We start from the raw sequence: 19,163 nt of genomic DNA, 5'->3' as shown, positions 1-19,163 counted from the left end.
TCAAACAACTGTCATCCTATGTCGATAGGCTTTCTCGTGTAAAAGTTCAACTGTGAGGAAGAGGTCATACACTAATCTCCCACACACCGCCCTCCTTGAAAATGCATACATGACTCGACTGAGCTCATCTCGTGGCGACTGACGGAACGCATGCGCCTGCGCGACCTTTCGCTGGTGTACACACAACTGGAGATGGTGCATTTTCAGTACGCTGTGCACTCTCGTTGACATTGGCCCAGCGTATACCTTGTAGGTGTGTCACTAAATGCCTGTTCTGCGTGTGGTGTCTGCGAGTGCGGAGATGACACCGCGGCCGCCACGCGAACTCCATTGCCAGATGAATATCGAATGATCCTATCTGCTGCTGCAATGTCATGCAGCTGCTATCACTCCATTGAGCTGAGCGCAAGTTACTACATAAAATACACGTACGTAGGTAAGTAGGCCTATACGTTACACACGGCCACGGGTACTCGGCATCGCTGCTCTCTTCATAAGGCGAATCCCGCAATGGTGACGTTTTAGTTGACGATGAACACGCTACTTCGGCATTAATCACATCACATCGGTATTATTACAGTCAGTTGGGTGCCATCGTAACTTTAAATTGCTTAATTTTCCCCCCGTGTGAGACTGCTTGATCAGGATCAAGATGTTCAGCTGGCTCAACAAAGACGAAAACCGGCGCAAGCAGCCGCAGGTTTTCAACAATGTCGTAGACGGACTGAAAGACTTGTACCGGAAGATAATATTTCCTCTAGAAGAGGAATACCGGTTTCATGATTTCCATTCGCCATCTCTCGATGAGGCGGATTTCACGGCCAAACCCCTGATCCTCCTAGTGGGACAGTATTCGACAGGTAAGACCACCTTCATTAGATATCTGTTAGAACAAGATTTCCCCGGAATGAGAGTTGGGCCAGAGCCGACGACAGATCGATTTATCGCCGTCATGAAAGGGGAGGGTGACCAGGTCATACCAGGAAATGCGCTGGTCGTTGATCCCAAGCGGCAATTTCGGAAGATGGAAAAATTTGGAAATGCATTCCTAAATCGATTCCAGTGCTCTTTGACCAATTGCCCAGTGCTGGATAGCATCACCATCATCGACACTCCTGGCATCTTATCTGGAGAGAAGCAGAGGCTAGATCGTGGCTACGAATTTGTAGCCGTCTTGGAATGGTTCGCAGAGCGCGCAGACAGGATCATTCTCCTCTTTGATGCACATAAACTGGACATTTCTGATGAATTCAGGAGAGCCATCGAGGCACTAAAAGGCCAAGATGACAAGATCCGCATCGTCCTGAACAAGTCAGATATGGTAGATCATCAGCAGTTGATGAGGGTGTACGGGGCTCTCATGTGGTCCCTCGGTAAAGTGATCAACACGCCAGAGGTATCCAGAGTTTACATCGGCTCGTTCTGGGACAGGCAGCTTCATTTTGACATGAACAGAGCGCTGTTTGAGGCAGAGGAGCTTGACCTGTTCAAGGACCTGCAGAGTCTTCCCCGGAATGCAGCTCTGAGGAAGCTGAATGATCTCATCAAGAGAGCAAGACTGGCAAAGGTTTGTACGAAATTTACTATCAATAGATCTAACAAGTTATCATTTAATATTTAACCCATCTCTTACGGGAACCTGGTATAGATCTACCAGGTTCCCGTGGGAGCAACTGATATAAGGGAACCTGGTGGTAGTGGTATTTACTATAGGTTCCCAATCAAGATGAAGATATTAAGAGTGCCTACTTTTGTGGCCTAAATTCATTTTTCTTTGTGTTGTATTTAATGCCCAGAAAAATGGGTTTGATAAAAAGATAAGAGTTCATTCTATCACTAGTATCTGATATGGTCAGTTCTCTTTCTGTTGTAAAAATAAAATGTACGTATATCACAGCATTATTACCCTTTTTCTGATTTAGTTTGTGCCTGCTTTGCTTTAAAACTCTTATGAACATGTACATAGCGATCCAAGCTGAGCTCGAGTAGATTTTTGTGTTCGCTGACCCCAGTCATCCCATTCAAATGCCCGGTTTTTTGTAGAACAAAAGAGTCTGTGAGCCCATCAGCGCACGCTCTGTTCATACCTTGCACTAGTTGACCATTGAAAGGGGATACATGTACCGCTTGACTGCTTTCGATCAGGTGGATTACCAACCTGTCTGTTCTCTGTCGACAGGGAATAAAGAATCTCGTTCAGGGGCATTTAGGACACTCAAAAAATTGTGGAAGGAATGGGTTAATATATGATAGTAAGGACTTGTAGGTTCAACTTCAAAGGTCTATTAACAAATGTCTGGCTTGCCTACTACTAGAAAATCTAGTACTACTGTCCCCTCCCCCCCCCCCCCCAACACACACAATTCTTCAGACATTTTGCATTGACATTTTGCATTTGGTTGGGGTCTGACAGTATACTCAACATCAGAATTTGTTCAGCAAGGTCTGGTATCCCTCCATTATTAATGTATTGGGTAGCATGATTTGTCAAGAACTTCCACATGCAAGCAGAAATGAGACTGCAGGTAAAACTGTCAAAAAGAATCCCTGGGTTTCTGATATGAATGATATCTCCCACCCCCTGACATCTGTCCCATGACCTGGATGTAGGGCTGTCCGTAACTTCACTGGATATTGCTTCAACACCCTTTGAATGTTTTAACCCTATTCTAACTGGGGGGGGGGGGGGGGGTCAAATTGACCCCCCCTCGACGTTTCGCGCCATGATTCCGCAACGCGCAAAGATTTTGCCGCGTCGTTTCGTGACTTTTTTCATTCGAGTCTCCCGCATATTTTGAGATCAAATTTGCGACGTCCGGGTACACCGTTCTGAAGTTATGCAATGTTTTGCATATGCATGTCAACCCGAAAAACGCTCGAATTCATGATTTCGTATGCAAATCCAATGCAAACTGTGTTTTTTTGTTTAATTGATATAAATTAGATTATTTCAACTTTTAACCATTGAAATAAATCAATTCTAATGTAGATAAGCTTGAAAAAGTGCCTCCAACAAATTTTGGCAAAAAAACAATAGAAAACAAAAGATTGAAAAAACAATAAAATACATAAGAAATTAACAAAACAATAAAAAACAAAAGAAAATGATTTTGATTGCGCTATTTTTTACTAGAAAATTGTTTGATGTGTCTGAAGGAACTCTGACACAAAAATTTAATAATCCTTCAGTCTTTTTGATGAAGTTATAGGTGAAAATATGATTTCATGCGTTAATTTGCATAATTAATTTATTAAAAAATATGAAATCAAAATTTTTCTATTGTATGACCATGTAATCTTGTAGTTGACATCTGGCTCTATGTTCAGGCAAAATTTTGCGGCGATCGCGCGATCGGCGGCCGAGATCTGAAGGGGGGGTCAAATTGACCCCCCCCCAGTAAAAACTTGGTCTCAAATAGCCCAGTTAGAATAGGGTTAAAAGCTTGAGGGTATTCAGTTAAGTATGGAAGATGAAAGAATGAAAGACAGACCTCCCTTTAACTTAGGGTTTGTGAGTCATCATGTGTACAATAACTCAATTACCAGTCACCAGTGGATGTTAGACTCTTAGAGGATTATGCACTTAGGTCTGGGTGTTAATTGTAATACTATAGAAAGCCAAGGTGTGAACATACAATAGTACTTGCTGTTCATGTTGCTTGTGTGTGGAGGTGTGAAAATAGTTCTCATTGTTAAGTGTGTACAAAGGCATATCAGATGCTGGAGATGAAAAATCTTTGGCAGACCAAGTGAGTTGTTGTGTGTGCATACATGTGAGCACATACACTTTTGTCCTACAATGTACCCTTGTGCTTGGTTGAATGCCCAATGGCATTGAAAGAAGATTTATTCATACAAATCAGTCAAGTGAAAAGAGAAGGGAAAAAGAGACAAAACAAAGAATGGAAAATGAGGAATACATGCAAGATTGAACAGTGTTTCACTATAAAAAAAAAAAGAAAGAAAGGTAGAGAGTCATCATTCTGATAATATGGCATGTGCAGTATTTGTTTCTGTCATCTCTTCAAACCATGGCAAGTATGAACATCAAACATAATTGATTCATAATTAGTATTGATTCAAGGAGGCCAAAACTTGTAAACAATTTTAATTTCATTTTCCCAAAGCCATTATTTCAAGCAACACAATGTATACCATATATTGTAAATGCTTTGTGCTTATGTTTAATGAGATTGATGTTGATGTCACATGATAATTAATATGTATGTGGGTATGAGTGAGTGGTAGCTTAGGGTTGATGACACCTCTACCTAGAGACTGACCTTCAAGTTGTATATAACTGGTAATTGTCATTACCATAATATGTTGCATCTCAACAAGTGCGGGCAATCCTGTCTGTATGCAAGCATTTGATCCCAACCATTAAAGGTGCATAGTCCCAGTAGTGTAGAGGGCGCTGTTGATAATACTGCCGATCACCGTTAGCATTGATACAAAGATTACCGAAGTTTAGCTGTCATCAAGAGTAAAGTGCGTAGGTGTTGCTAAGTAACGTTGCCTTTGTTGTCTTCTCTGCGCATTGCGCAGTCTGTAGTAATGCCAAGGTGCGTGCATATGTGCTTGTTATTATGACATCACAAAAGAAGTTTGCTAAAGCTGTCATCTCCCTCAGCCGAATCATGAGCCGAACTGTGATCCAACCACTGACTACAGTGAATCGGACTTCTTCGGACTCAGGGAAAGTTGGCCAAAGCGTAAGCGCTAAAGAGGAGTCGATAGCGTACACGTAGGTCTCTATGGGAAACTTGCGCCGTGCGCCCGCGTACGCATTTGACTAAAACACCGGGACCATGCACCTTTAACCATTTGGTGATTAATAAACAGACGGCCACAGGTTCAGTCTTAAACTTACTCCAGTACAATGTATTTCATGCCCGATATAATTCCAGGTACATTCTCAATGTAATTTTAGTACATGTCCCATATATTGCATACACCTACACCGCTGTGTGTATTACATAATATGGCTACCATGTGAGGATATGGTTGGTTGCATTTACAGCAGTGCTCTATTCTAAAATTGCATGTGATGTCTTCGTGTGTGTGTGTGTGTGTGTGTGTGTTAGTGTGTGTGTGTGTGTGTGTTAGTGTGTGTGTGTGTGTGTTTGTGTGTTGTGCATGTGGTGCTCTGTGACTCGGGTATTTGATGAAAGGAAGGGGAGGCCAAGGAGTGGCTGTGTCTCATTGAAATTACTTTTGAATGAAATAAAAAAAAAAGAATTAAACACAGTTTGTTGAATCAGTAAGTTGTATCTTTAAAAGGGATAGATGGCATTTTATGACCTTTATGAAGATTACAGTCTGTATGTTGTAATTCATGACGATTTTATTCCATTGCTCAGGTAAAAAACGTAGATTTTTGCCTCCATCTTCTTCTGCTCCCCCACCATAGCAAAGTATCATTGATTCAGACATTAGCATAAATTATGCAAATTACTAGTGAATTTGCAATGCACAGTACCATCTTGAGAAACCTTCATTCTAATACCCCTGGCCCTCTGTTTTTCCAACCAACTCGGGCAGGAAGTCGCTAGAGAAGGTTGTGAGAAGGTTGCTCACTCCATTTCCCAGGACAGCTGAGACATTTCAAAACCGATCAAACACGTACCGGTATTAAAATGCTTTCTGCACATGCACATGCATTATATGCTGCTTTGCACTACGCCCTTATGGAGTTTTGTTTCGTGTAATCTAGGAGGTCTGCCAGACCTGTATCAATCATCAGACTAGGGCACTTTTTTCCTCAAGGCTTACAATGGGTAGTATAGTTCCGAAACTGTTAAATTTATACATCTGCACTCAGTTGTAGCTGTAAGCTTAAAGGGAAACTGTTTAATTTACATCTGCACTCACTTGTACAGTGTAAGCTTAAGGATGGTACAGTATTGGTGGAGATGAGAATTTGGCTTTTAACTTTTTGCGAGATACCGTACCAAGAAAACACTTATGATACAATCTATATTATAGTACAGAGCATACCATTTTAAGAGGAATTCAAAGTTTATTTGATGAAAATCGGGTTTGGAATGACTGAAACATCCAAAAACAAAGTAAAACAAAGCGATCGAAATAAAGTATGGGTCCCACACTTTATTAGAATCACTCTTTTTTGGATATCTCAGCCATTTCAAAACCAATTTTCATCAAATGAACTTTGAATTCCTCATAGAATTACATGCTCTTTCATACATGTATTTCATAAGAGGTTCTCATCATCTCACCCAAATATGTTAGAAACCTGAAATTAGGTCTCAACTGAAACTATATGACCCCTTTAACAAAGTGATGGACTTGACATTTACTGTCATACAACATTGTAAGCAAGGTGGAATGTGGTGTTGGCTAACTGGTTTCACTGTTCTTTTTTGTAGACAGTTAAGGCCAAGTAAAAAAAGAAACCAGCTTCTCGTCCTCGTGTGCATCGATTTTGTCCGCATCGATTTTTTTACTATTTACTATTTTCAAAATGGCGCTGAAAATACCAAGAAATTCATAATTCTCGTCCCAGCCCGCTCCCTGCCCGCATCGATTTTCAGTTGCCGAATCGACTTTTTTGATATTTACTATTTTTTTGGCCACCGAAAAAAGAAATTGACAATTCACCTACCATTGGTGATGCCTCCATTCTAATTACGCCTTGCATCCTCTACTTAGCTGTAGTACAGCTGTAGCTTCTGTAGTGCGTATGTAATAACGCATGCATTTCACACTGCTCCACAAAGCAGTCGAGCTGTAGTTGGATGGGCGGGCCTGGGCTGTGATGTACAGCGCACTCGGTACGTCGTGAACGCGATAGCGGCGACATTTTTGCGAACAATCGCTGATATTCCACGCGTATTTCGCGCATTGTTCATATTTTCCCCCGTTTCTCACATTTTAAGCGGATGAATTGTACTGTACAAATGCTTGTGAGGATTGTATGGAGTTTGTATACATTTTGCTGTCATTGTGACTATGTGCATGTGCGTGCAGTCTCGGAAGGTACGGTAATGCAGTGGCCGTGCCGCACCGTTTATTGGCAAAGTGTGCGTGTCTGTAGCTGTGTAGAGGCCCGTACACTCTGCTCTGTAACGTTGCATCTGACGGCGATGTATTGTTATATTTTGAAGATAAAATGAATGCGCTTTTCCAGCAAATGTAGAATTATTAAATTGGTGTATCTACAAAATAAATAACTTTTCCACGGATTTTGGTTTGTCTCGTATTTCTGCAGGATACTTTTCTTTACGATGTAAATTCACGGACACGGCCGTGAGTCGTATCATCTGTAGTGTGGTATACAATCATTCATCAACCAAATGATGAGTGATTATCAAATGTCTTTTTAGAACAGGAAGAAACATCTTTAAATGTTTAATGCTATAATGCCATATCAGTATCATTTTGACATCCATCTGCAATTGTACAAGCCAGTTTCCAGTTGAATGTGCTACAATTGTACTGTGAAGAAATGCAGATACATACCAGCTGTGTGGACACAAAAAGTCGCAAACACCAATGATAAATAAAGCAGTGTTTTGAATATCATGAAATTTATTTCAGTCGTACATTTGTTGAAAGACATGTTTTATACCTGTTTCAATTAATAGCACAATACATCAGATTTGCAAGTACACTGGTATCAGAAATGCCATTGCAACACTAAATACCAGTTTTAAGATGGTCATTTTCCCTTGACATCTGTAGTGGAAAGAAAAAGCAAATGTATTTCTGCATGCATGAAGTTTCATTTCAAGTATTGAACATATATATATTTGTTTGAAAATGCACAGAGTGCAGGCAAGACATAGACTTGGGACCTGGTCTCTCATAACACAGCTACCAGAGTGATATTTCATTTCATAAATTGGATATAGAAAATAGTAAAGCCCTCTCTCGTTACCTTTCTCAGAATTACCGGACGAGAAACACATATTACTTTCGTTTTGACAATCCTCAAAAAAATAGTAAGATATCAAGTAGTAAGGACCTCCCTCATCGCCTTGCTCAAAAAACCCGGACGAGAAACTACTTTCTTTTTTTACTTGGCCTAATGCATGGACCTACAACATTGTAGTTCCATGGTTATAGGCTAGATCACAATGATTATCGATGAGAACACTACGGCTGTAGTACCAAACCGGAAATTCACACAAGTACAGGCTTTGATGGTAATAAAATTGATTTATGTTTGTAATGTCAGACTATAACATTGCTTGAATGGTAAATGTTACAAACATGTTGACTGGCAGTACACAAATTTGCATTCTGTCAAATATTAGTGTCAGTTCATTGAAAGGGTATTTACCTGAAATACACATAATTTGAATTCTAATTCAGTGAATTCTAATGCAGATTACTGAAGTTATTGGAAAGAGCAGAAAATCCATTCTGAAGTTGATTTTTTTTTTTTTTTTTTTTTTAGTTTTGGTTAAAGCCATACTATGTGCCAACATTGATGGAGGAAGAAACTACCACATAACTTTTAAGAATTGTTCAATTTCCCAGACATCACTGATGTGTACTATTTTAGCATTAACTGAATCCCCTCATATTTTGGGTAAACTTCCCTTGGACCGTAAATTACTTGTAGATCTATGTACAATGTACTCACTACAACATGATAACTTACAACCTCAGCATCATTTTCCTACATTTTCCTGGTGTGTCCATTGTGAGAATCTTTAGACCTCACGAAGGCATTTTTTTTTTGTATTTTAGTTTGACTAGAGAAAACATTTCCTCCCATCTAGTGAATCAGTATTCAGTAATATAAAAAATTCTTCCATTAACTTGCAAGACAATACATGAACATTTGAATTGCATTTTACATTGTAAGCATGCCATAAAGTGGACTTTGCCTGTTGGATTTTGTAATCCTTGAACTGCCATTAGTGGTATCCATAATTATTTACATGCTATTGTCATATTCAATAATAAGCTCTGATGTGTACCAAGAAAATACTTTTATGACCTAATACACTAGATATTTTGCTAATGCATGGATGGGGAGGTACATCATACATGTATCATGAACTTTGCTCACCACGCAATCAGTTCTTGGATATATCCCACATCTTTATATCTCAACACCAGCACTTCAAGAGCGGTGACTCTCGCCCATGTGCTGACGTCTCTGTGCCACATGGATCAAAATAGAATAGTCAAGTGCTGACTCATTGCCAAATTCCAGCAATGAGTTCCCTGTAGCCAATAGTCTCACATTGCCTCTTGGGAAGGAGGGTGTCCTCCAAGACTACAATTTTATTGCCTTGAACTGACCCCCTTTTTTCCACTTTTTTTTCTGTATCCTTGTTTTTCAAGAGAGTATTAGAGGTGGGACTGTTTTTCGTAATAGCTCCATGGTTTTAGTGTCGGAAGTGAGAGAGAAGAGTATTCTGCTTGTATTTCAATCTGATGCTATTTAATCTGTGTAGAGGGGTTACAAAGGCAAAGAGTTGAATCACAGATGGTGTACAATGTATTGTACATGATAGCTCCTTGGTTCAGTCAGTAGGTGAAATTATAGTCTCATCTTGTCTTTTATTATTTTATATCCTACCTGAAAACATGATACATACATTGTAAAGATGTAAATGTATTGATATGTATTGATATGATCATAGAAGGGAGAGAAAATGTGTGCAACATTTATCCACTTGTGAGTTCCCCAAAACCTGTGAGCAGGCTGTGATATGAGTATGTCACAGGAAATAGTACTGTCGCCAGCCTGGCAAATGATATTCAGGTTTACACATACCCTGTAGGTGTAGTTGGAAGAGATACCTTTAGGTTGGAAAAAAAAAGACCATGACACAAATTGTACTTGTCTTGCAATCAAACTGTTTAGGCCATCTGGTTCCCAGTAAAGAAACTGTCAGGAAGTATTATTGAAATCATTCTTTATTTGTCTTTTTCATAGTCAATGCCCCTTCTACTGCAGTTCACACTGGGGTTGTTGTTGAGCCAAATGATTTTATATTGGGTATAACAAACTATTTCATACTTCGAAGAATATCATGCATTTACAGTGTAGTTAATTTAATGTTAAATGGTGGGTATAAAATTCTAGTTGTAATGGCTCTCCATTAGTATAGTTGCATTGCCCTCTTACAGGCATAATTTGCCATTTGCAGATGAAACAAAAGTCTGGCATTAGTGCTTCAAAATAGTTCTTTAAATGTGAGTTAGGGATAGAAATAACCAATGTAAAGATTTGAACTAGTGTAATTGATGTTAAGTAAATTGTTAAATACATGTCGTATACAAACTGTGAACAATATTTTAATTGTAATAGAAATGTTTCCAGACTAAACCGTCTACAGTTATGGTTTATTGAGAAAAATAGTGATATCTCCTTATATTTTAGGCTTTATTGCAAAAATGTTATATGGTAGGATGTTTTGTGATACAACTGACCTACATGTACACTATATGCATTAATTGTGATATCTTTAACATTTTTTTTAATCAGTGCTCCCAAAGGTAAACAGGATCTTTAAGAATTGGAATAATTTAAAGGCATTGAATTCAAGTCCTTTTGTGAAATGATCAAAATGTTCATAAAAACACACACACACACATACACTTGTACACACATGCACAAGAATCTGAGAGTCTATCTGTAGCCCAGTGGAACCAAATTCCAGGTCAAGTTTAATACAAATGTATGCTGCTTGTCATGCCACTATTCCTGTTCCTCGTACTTGTTACATGAATCTTTGTGTGTGTGTGTGTGTGTGTGTGTGTGTGTGTCAATCTGTTTCTTTAAAATGCTGAAGTGAAATTAAACCTTATTTTTTATCACTCTGAGTGATAGGAAACTCACAGGGACAGAGGTTCCCTGTAGGTCCCAGGGGAATTGCCCGGATTGCAGGAAACTGGCTAATTTTAAGAATTCTTCTTCCCTGTTTCCAGAACTACAAGAGCCTAAACAAGTAGTAGTTTGGTGCAATGCTAATGTGTGGATTGGTGAATAAACTACAAAATGTGCAACAGTCATGTTCTGATAAGGTATTTTGCTGGTTTATTACATGTATGTCATTTATGCTGTGCTATTCTAGTGCACATGGTGATTACCAAGTATGCTGAAGCTGCTGACTACAGTAATAAGTAATTCTCATACATTGTTGTGATTGTCCTCCACAAATACTATGGATTCAGCGGCATTTAGGTCACATTTTTAGTGTGCACACTGACAGCCACATAAAACTGTTGGATAATCTGGACAGATTTTATGGAAATTTGTTTTAGGTAGGATGTCATTAATGGAAAGAGATGTCATCGATCATCTTTGGTGTTTTCTGACAAAAAAAAACAGGCAAAAAAGAATGTGAAGCTTAAAAAGTCTGCTCGTATGTGCAAGCTACATCATTGATAATCTAGCCAGCTATTGCTTTTGGGTTGACAGTGACCTTGCTCTGACTTTCAGGTCTGAGGCTAATAATGCCCCCCCCCCCCCCATGCTTCATCTTTCTACTAAAATGGTACAGATGCATAAGGAGAGGTCATGTTGATACAGTATGGTGGGGCGTGCCATGTGCATGGGCCGACAACAAACATTTCAGGTTATGAGTTGAAAGTAGCAGTATGATTTTAGTTGCAGTAGTATCATTATTGTTATTAATTTATAGCCGAGACCAGGTTTTCCCAGTCCCAACTTAAATGTCGCAGTGCAGTGAGAAGAGAGAGAGAGAGAGACATAAAAAAAAAAAAAATCAAGATAAACTTGAACTGTTAAAATGTTAACTACACGCACGGACACTGTGATTTACAGGATAATTTTGTAGCATTGTAAATTGTAGTCACACTTGCTCAGTCAGGGCTGTGTACCAATTGGGTTGTGCCATTTGAGGCAGTGATAGATCATAATAACTCGGGCTCTGATTCGTCATGCGCTCCCGATATTTCTGTGATTTCACCAAAAATATAACTTATTTGTTTCTTATTTGTAGGGCATCCTCATGTCAGGACAAAATCCCCTTCATAGCAATTATTGAACTTTTTTTTGTTGTTTTTTTTTTCCTGATATACAATGATCTCACCTCCTCCTCCAGTGAACATGAAGGAAATGCTTTACTCATACATGTAGATGATTGTTTTAATATGACAGTTTGTGTACATCAAATGGTTCTTATTTCAGTATATCAAAATATTTAGATACTAAAGAGATTTCTACAAAATGTTAGTTGTTATGAACAGTACATGTACATCTCATATGCTCCCTTGGTTTGTTACTGGCGTACTATGTCATTAGTAAATCATGAGCTCTTTCATTATATTATGCAAGAAAGAATGAAATATGTACATTGTAGAATTCTCTTTATAATTCTTCTACAAATGTTCCTCTACTGTGAGATCACTTCATTGTTACAGCCATCTTATCCAGTGATGATGGCACATTTATTTACTCAAAACTTTAGAAATTAATAACTTATGAATGGATTCTCCGATTTTGTCTAAAATTTTACTGATGTCTTCTACTGATATTTCTGCATTCACTGAGCCCATACACATGTACATCAATGTGTATGTATTGGTATGTATTTGAGGCAAAATTCAGTGTTAAGTAATGATTGTGAAGTAAAAACATCGCAAATGGAGCATAATATACATCATTGTATTTTTGATGTTTCATCAAAGCCCATCAGTAAACTTGTAATCATTTATTTCCCTCTTCTTATTTTGTCTTTATAACACGCAGGTGCATGCATACATCATCAGCATTCTGAAGCGTGACATGCCATCTATGTTTGGCAAGGATTCCAAGAAGAAGGAATTGATCAATAACCTGCCTGAGGTGTACAAAGAGGTTGAGCGCACCTACCAGATCTCTCCTGGGGATTTCCCTTCCCTGGCACGCATGCGAGAAGTCCTCAAGGAACTGGACTTCACCAAATTCCATGCGCTGAAGCCGCGCATGATCGAGAAAGTGGACAACATGCTGGCCCACGACATGACCCGCCTCATGCAGATGATTCCCACTGAGGAGGCCGTCGACAAGACCAAGCTGGTCAGGGGCGGGGCTTTCGTCGAGGAGCAGGGTCCCTTCCACACGGGCTACGGCGAGGGGGCCGACTTCGGCAAGAACGAGATTCAGGAGTGGGTGGTGCAAGACAGCATGGATAAGTATGCCGCCATCTTCGACTCGCTGGGCCCCATCGACGGCAAGATCTCGGGGACGGTGGCCAAGCCGGAAATGGTCAAGTCCAAGCTCCCCAACACCATGCTGAAACGGATATGGACGCTGGCTGATGTGGATCGGGATGGTAAATTCGACCGGGAGGAGTTTGCCCTGGCCATGCACTTGATCAACGTCAAGCTGGAGGGCCATGAACTTCCAGCAGAACTGCCGTCGCATTTAGTGCCCCCGTCCAAGCGAGGCTTCAGTGGTGTGCCCACTTTTTAAGGTTAAAAGTTTGTGATAATGATTATGAAATATTATGTGTATCCCATATTTTCTATTGCGAGCAGTACAATGTATATATGTTCTACCAAATAAGTTAATTCCCGAAATTCTTTGGGGTGATTTGAAGGCGGAAATTCTGAGATGATATTGTGTAATGTGGTAGATTTGGTCGAGTGAAGGTTGTTCAAATATATGAAGTTGTTAGTGTACAATATTTGGCAAATTACTGTTGCTGCTGCTGCTGTCTAAAGGACCAGTTTGTGCGATCTGTTCCCGGTGCCTAATGCTTATCAAACAAGGCGTTTCTCACTGGTTTAGAGAGAACCAGTCATGTCACCAGTTTGCTTGTCTTTGCACGCTGCAGAAATAACAAGACGGTGAGGCAAAGGGAAATGGTTACAGGAATCGGTTCAGCGCAGGCCCCTAGAAATGGCTTATTTTGTATCTTCTGCCGTTCTGTCTACCAGTACCCACATTTGTCACAAGCACCTCCCCCCTCCTCTTTCCTAATTACTGACATTGCACTCCTGGAAGACTGTGAGACTCTCTTTTGATCTTCTGATCTCATTTTGATGAGGTGCATTTTTGTAACGTTCATAATTTCTATACCATTGAGCTAGACATAGTATGCATGTATGCACAGTATCTCATTATAAAATACTGTAAGTTTGGCAAGAAAGAGAAAACACAAAGAATATGTGGAGTAGATCATGCATATTGTACCAACTATGTAATTTGGACTATATGTTTCCACAATGTAAATGAAAATACAAAATAATTTCATGTCTGCTTCTAAGTGAACTTTTTACCACATAGATATATGAGTAGAATCACACTTTTATCTGTTTTATGACTTTCTTTTCTTGGCACTGTTGAAGGTACACTTGTTTTGGTCATATGAGGGTTAGGTAAATATGTCTACATGTAAGCTAGGAGTGATTAGGCATTGGTAAATGATGACTAGTATTGTAACAATTACATGGTGGGACGTCAGAGCTGTATGAATGAAAGCCAAGCACTTGATCAGACAAGACAAATGTGATTGCTGCAATCTTTACCATATATATTCCAAAAGAGCAGTGATGTGAAGATACAGTGTGCTTGCGGTACAGTTACACATAGATATAGGGCAGGCCTTGCAATGTGGTAAGAAACTTCACTGCCTTGCAACTACGTTAAAAAAAATAAAGTAATAAAAAAAAAGACTGTGTGTAAGCCAATGCATATAGCAGAGAGTGAAATTGTGCACAGTAGGATATGGCAGGGACTGTGAACTGGTCTTTGAACTGCGCTAGTGGGCAAGAATATGTGGGTTGGAGCATTTTTCTATTTTGTTCAATGTGCACTACTCGTGCAGTAATCACATCGGGGCATATCATCCTTGAAAACCAGCTGAGCACATTTCACTCTAAAAGTTCAAAACCTTAAATGACAAAATGAGCGGAGAAAATATGTGATGTGTGCTGCTCTCAGTGTATTGTGGCGATTGCAAAGAAGCAGTTCACTCTCTCGAAGACATTATAGTTACAATGTATTTTAAGTGTGGGATACAAAAACATGTATGCCTTTTTCTTATGCACACGAGTATACCAGTGATTCTGCTGTTTTCATTCCATTTAAAGTTCATTGTTGTAGGACAATGATACAAGCGAAGTTGATATAAAATTACCCTCCCCCTCGCAAAAAAAAAAAGGAAGAGAAGAAGGTATATATTAATATATACATTGTATTACGAGTAAAAGTAAAGGTCAATAATGATAATGGAACTTCCAAGCTAATTCCATTTCAATTGCCCTTTTCTGTACATCTCTTAATGGAGTATACATATAGACATGATTGAAGGTCTTAGCAAATGATTTGCCTGGGTTGTCTCTTTCCTATTTTAACCATGCATAGTTTTTCAAGCAATACATGTTTCATATCTTTTTATGTTCTAAGAAGGGAATTCTTGTATACCTGTATAGATTATACAACTTTTTCTTTTTCCTTTCTATAATCAAAGAATTATAAGCTGTTCACTTTTGTTGTTGCGTTTTTCAATCAAGTTGTTCTGTGCCGTTGATGCATTTTATTCATAGTTAATGGAGATTGCTTTTAAAATTGGTTTCTGTTCTGAAAGTGGTACTTCAGTGGAAACATGGTTTCATGTATACTTGGTGGGTGGCATTTTAAAGCAAAATTAGGCACCTGGCAAGTATGCAAAATAACAGGGACCAATTTTAATTTCTGTCCAAATTTGCCATCAAGCCACACTCGTAGAAACACGCTAATTTTCAATTTTTTCCGGGCAGGCTTACAAAGTTTGTGCTGTCAAGTACATAGGAGAATCTTGGTGTAATTGTCAAGCATATCAGCTCATTTTGAAATGTCGAGAAAGTACTATAGAATAATTGTTGCTGTATCATCTACCTGACATGCATTGTACATGTGTATGAGTGTCTATTTACAGTAAAATACCTATTCTTTTTGTTTTTTGTTTTTTGTTTTTTCATGAATAAATCTGCTATTATAAGTATGTGTGTATTGTGCATGGAGCTACCCAGTGGAAATCTGTACACATTGTGATGTAGAAGGCAAGTTATAAGTACTCCGTGAAATAATATTATAGTGGCTCACATACTGTATGTTTAAACATCAATCTGTACAGAGATTGCTAGTGAACTTGTTATAACATCCATGTGTACTGTACTGTGTATGGGAGAGGTTGGATTTACAGTCGGGGTTTACACATAATGATACATACAAATTGTACAGTATGCTGACGAATTCAACAAGGTCTAGTAAAGATGCCTTGAAGTAACACTGTTTGAATTGTAGCACTGAGGCTTGAATGAAGAATTAAGATTTACTTGGTATAAACATAAACATGATACATGAATTGCATGAAGTTTGTTTAAGGCAAAACTACATTGAAATTGAATACAGTTAAAACTACTAGTATATGTCACTTGACATGGATATAATCTACATACTAAATACAGAAACTGTGTTCTCATCAAGATGTAGGGATTCTACTGATGGCAATGTAGCCCAAACTTTTAATGCACAGTGTTTTACGACAGTGATTGTTGGTGATTGAAGTATCTGGTGCTGTGTAGTAGATGTAGATAAGGGTCTCTACTTGTTCCTGAAATTTCCTGTGCTTCCAGGTCGTGCTGGACAATTGTTTCCTGTTTGTTTGTTTCGTTTGTTTCCAAACAGCATTTGTAGAATCAATTAATTTCTCATTCACTTGAAATGAAATTTCAAGTATGTATATCAATTTTAGATGTTCGGGAAGTCACAAGCTACTACAGTGTGCGGTTCCGTACTGAAATCATGTGTGTTATACTGTAGGTATACAGAATACATTGGTACATTGTACCACTAATATTACGTACCAGTATACACTCATAGATGCAGGTATGCGCATAACATTGCTGCAGAGCAAAGGGTCAGGAGATGAATGCAATAGGATTTCTTGACTGCCCGAGCTGCATCCAATGAACGGAATTAAGAATGTAACAGAGAGCATGTATTGAGAAAGAAATTGACCGTTGCAAGTCAGAATTTTGAACACCTCATTGGAGATGTGAGGATTCTTCAGGCACATGTCGTTTTGCTGCCAGAGGATGTGCTGTAAGAATGTATGATGAGTGTACACGCATATACCAAGGTACCATAGTAAGAATTTACACACACCACCATGTTTCTGCTGTGAGACCTACACTACCAACGAGCACTGTACTGTACTTCATTTGTGACTTGAATCTGTGAAATGGACTTCCTACACCATACTTTGCTATTTCTTGCTCGTTTAGTTTTTCTTCTTTGCTGCCATGAATGTAGCCGTGTACATTGTATATGTTTGAAGAAGTAAGATAAACCAGATATATCTATAGCGTAGTGTTCCCAAGTGAGTTCAGGTAATGCAGCCACAATAGAGTCATCATAAATTGGTCCATTATTGCCATTGGTGTGTGGTTCCTGCGTTCAATGGCAGAACACTCTGAATTAAATCCTATACTAGTGTCTTAATGTATAACTCTCTGTGCAGAAGAGGCAGAGCACTGGCAATTTGGAATGGGAAAAGAACAATACAAGAAATTATTTTGCCTGCTAGTGAATGTACGGAATCGTTGTAGGCTACTATAGCATGTGGCTTTTGTGGATTTATTGACATGTACAATGAATGAACTATTTGGTGTATATTCTTACAAATCACCCCTTCAAAGTAGGTCCCCAAAGATCTTTATTTTTTGTTGGTATAGTGACAATGTATATGGCAGCATGAAAGTACTCTGTGTTTACCAATAAATCTAGTGTAAACGAAAATTGTAAGTTGTTTAAGAAATCTTTTCTTTTCTTTCTTAAAGATTGGCATTGAACTTGTGCTGTCCAATAGTTAAATATCAAGTGACAACACTGAATGTAATAAATTGGAGTGCCATTAAGCAGTCGCATTAACAAGTATGAAACTGTGTCATGTTTTAGCTGGTGTGTTGTCCTGTGTTTGATATGTCTAAATTGAACAGATGTGGCTCAAGCGCTGCTTACACAACGTATGTATTTATCTATGTTGTGCTTGTTTTATGCAGTGATTGATTCAGTGACTGTGCTCGTGAACAGGGTTCCACTGTGTAAGACATTGTACATGTAGTCAAGCCTCACAGGTATTGTCACAGCATGATCTCTGATAGGAGACAAGAGGCTCACCATAGCCAGTCCTTTCCATACACGATGCAGAGTTCTTGAACAGAGAGAAAGACATCCAGGTTTAGCTACTTAAAAATCAGTTCTATACTAATCCTCTAGTCCTGCAACACAAGACCAGTGCTTCGTTGGGCCTCAGCGATTTTGACAGTCTAGTTGAGTGGACAAGTCTTGGTATTTTCTTTTCCAGTATGTTTTGTCCTCCTCAATTTGCATACAAGAGGCTCACCATAGCCAGTCCTTCCCATACACGATGCAGAGGTCTTAAACTGTGAGAAAGACATCCAGGTTTAGCTACGGGTACTTAAAAAAAAATAGTTCTATACTAATCCTCAACACAAGACCAGTGCTTCGTTGGGCCTCAGCGATTTGGACAGTCTAGTTGAATGGACAAGTCTTGGTTTTTTCCAGTATGTTTTGTCCTCAATTTGCAGACAAGAGGCTCACCATTGCCAGTCCTTCCCATACACAATGCAGAGCTCTTGAACTGTGAGAAAGACATTTGGGTTTAGCTACTTAAAAAATCAGTGCTATACTAATCCTCTAGTCCTGCAACACAAGACCAGGGCTCTGTCGGGCCCCAGTAATTTTGACAGTCTTTATAGTTGAGTGGACAAGTCTTGGTTTTTCCAGCAGGTTTTGTCTTCCTCAATTAGGGCGGGGGGGGGGGGGGGGGGGGGGCTAGAAGTGACATGCATGTATTATTAGTATGGACCGATGTATGAATATGTATAAGCTTACATATATTTGTGAATTGAGGATGTGCATGTATGCTTTGGGTTGTATGTTTTGCATTTCTTCAATGGCCATCTCATGATCATTTCACGGCTCCCAGTGTACACATTGTATGCTAGCATGTCAGTACATTTGTTCTACTACGGTAGCTGCGCAGACAGGGGTTATATATACACTTGTGCAGTTCAAGGATTTTTCCTTGACTTGTCTGTAAAAAAAAAAAAAAAGAATTGAAAACAGCAGCAGGTATATTAACCTATCTCTGTGGGTACAAGTATGGTGATAGATGTGTGATGAGATAGTGTAAGTGTGTGATTGTGCATGTATC

General features: G+C 39.1%; 1 protein-coding gene across 1 annotated transcript; it reads left to right on the top strand.

Moving 5' to 3' along the window:
- The first annotated feature begins 493 nt into the window (after positions 1-493).
- Positions 494-17,857, top strand: LOC140235086 (EH domain-containing protein 1-like). The gene is made up of 2 exons (XM_072315126.1): positions 494-1,567; positions 12,704-17,857. Exons 1-2 carry the CDS (start codon positions 653-655, stop codon positions 13,406-13,408), a joined length of 1,620 nt encoding a protein of 539 aa, XP_072171227.1. The 5' UTR covers positions 494-652; the 3' UTR covers positions 13,409-17,857.
- The last annotated feature ends 1,306 nt before the right edge of the window (positions 17,858-19,163 follow it).

The sequence above is a fragment of the Diadema setosum genome, chromosome 1 (assembly GCF_964275005.1).
Source record: "Diadema setosum chromosome 1, eeDiaSeto1, whole genome shotgun sequence".
Lineage (NCBI taxonomy): Eukaryota > Metazoa > Echinodermata > Echinoidea > Diadematoida > Diadematidae > Diadema > Diadema setosum.
This window is presented reverse-complemented; position numbering and strand designations above follow the sequence as displayed.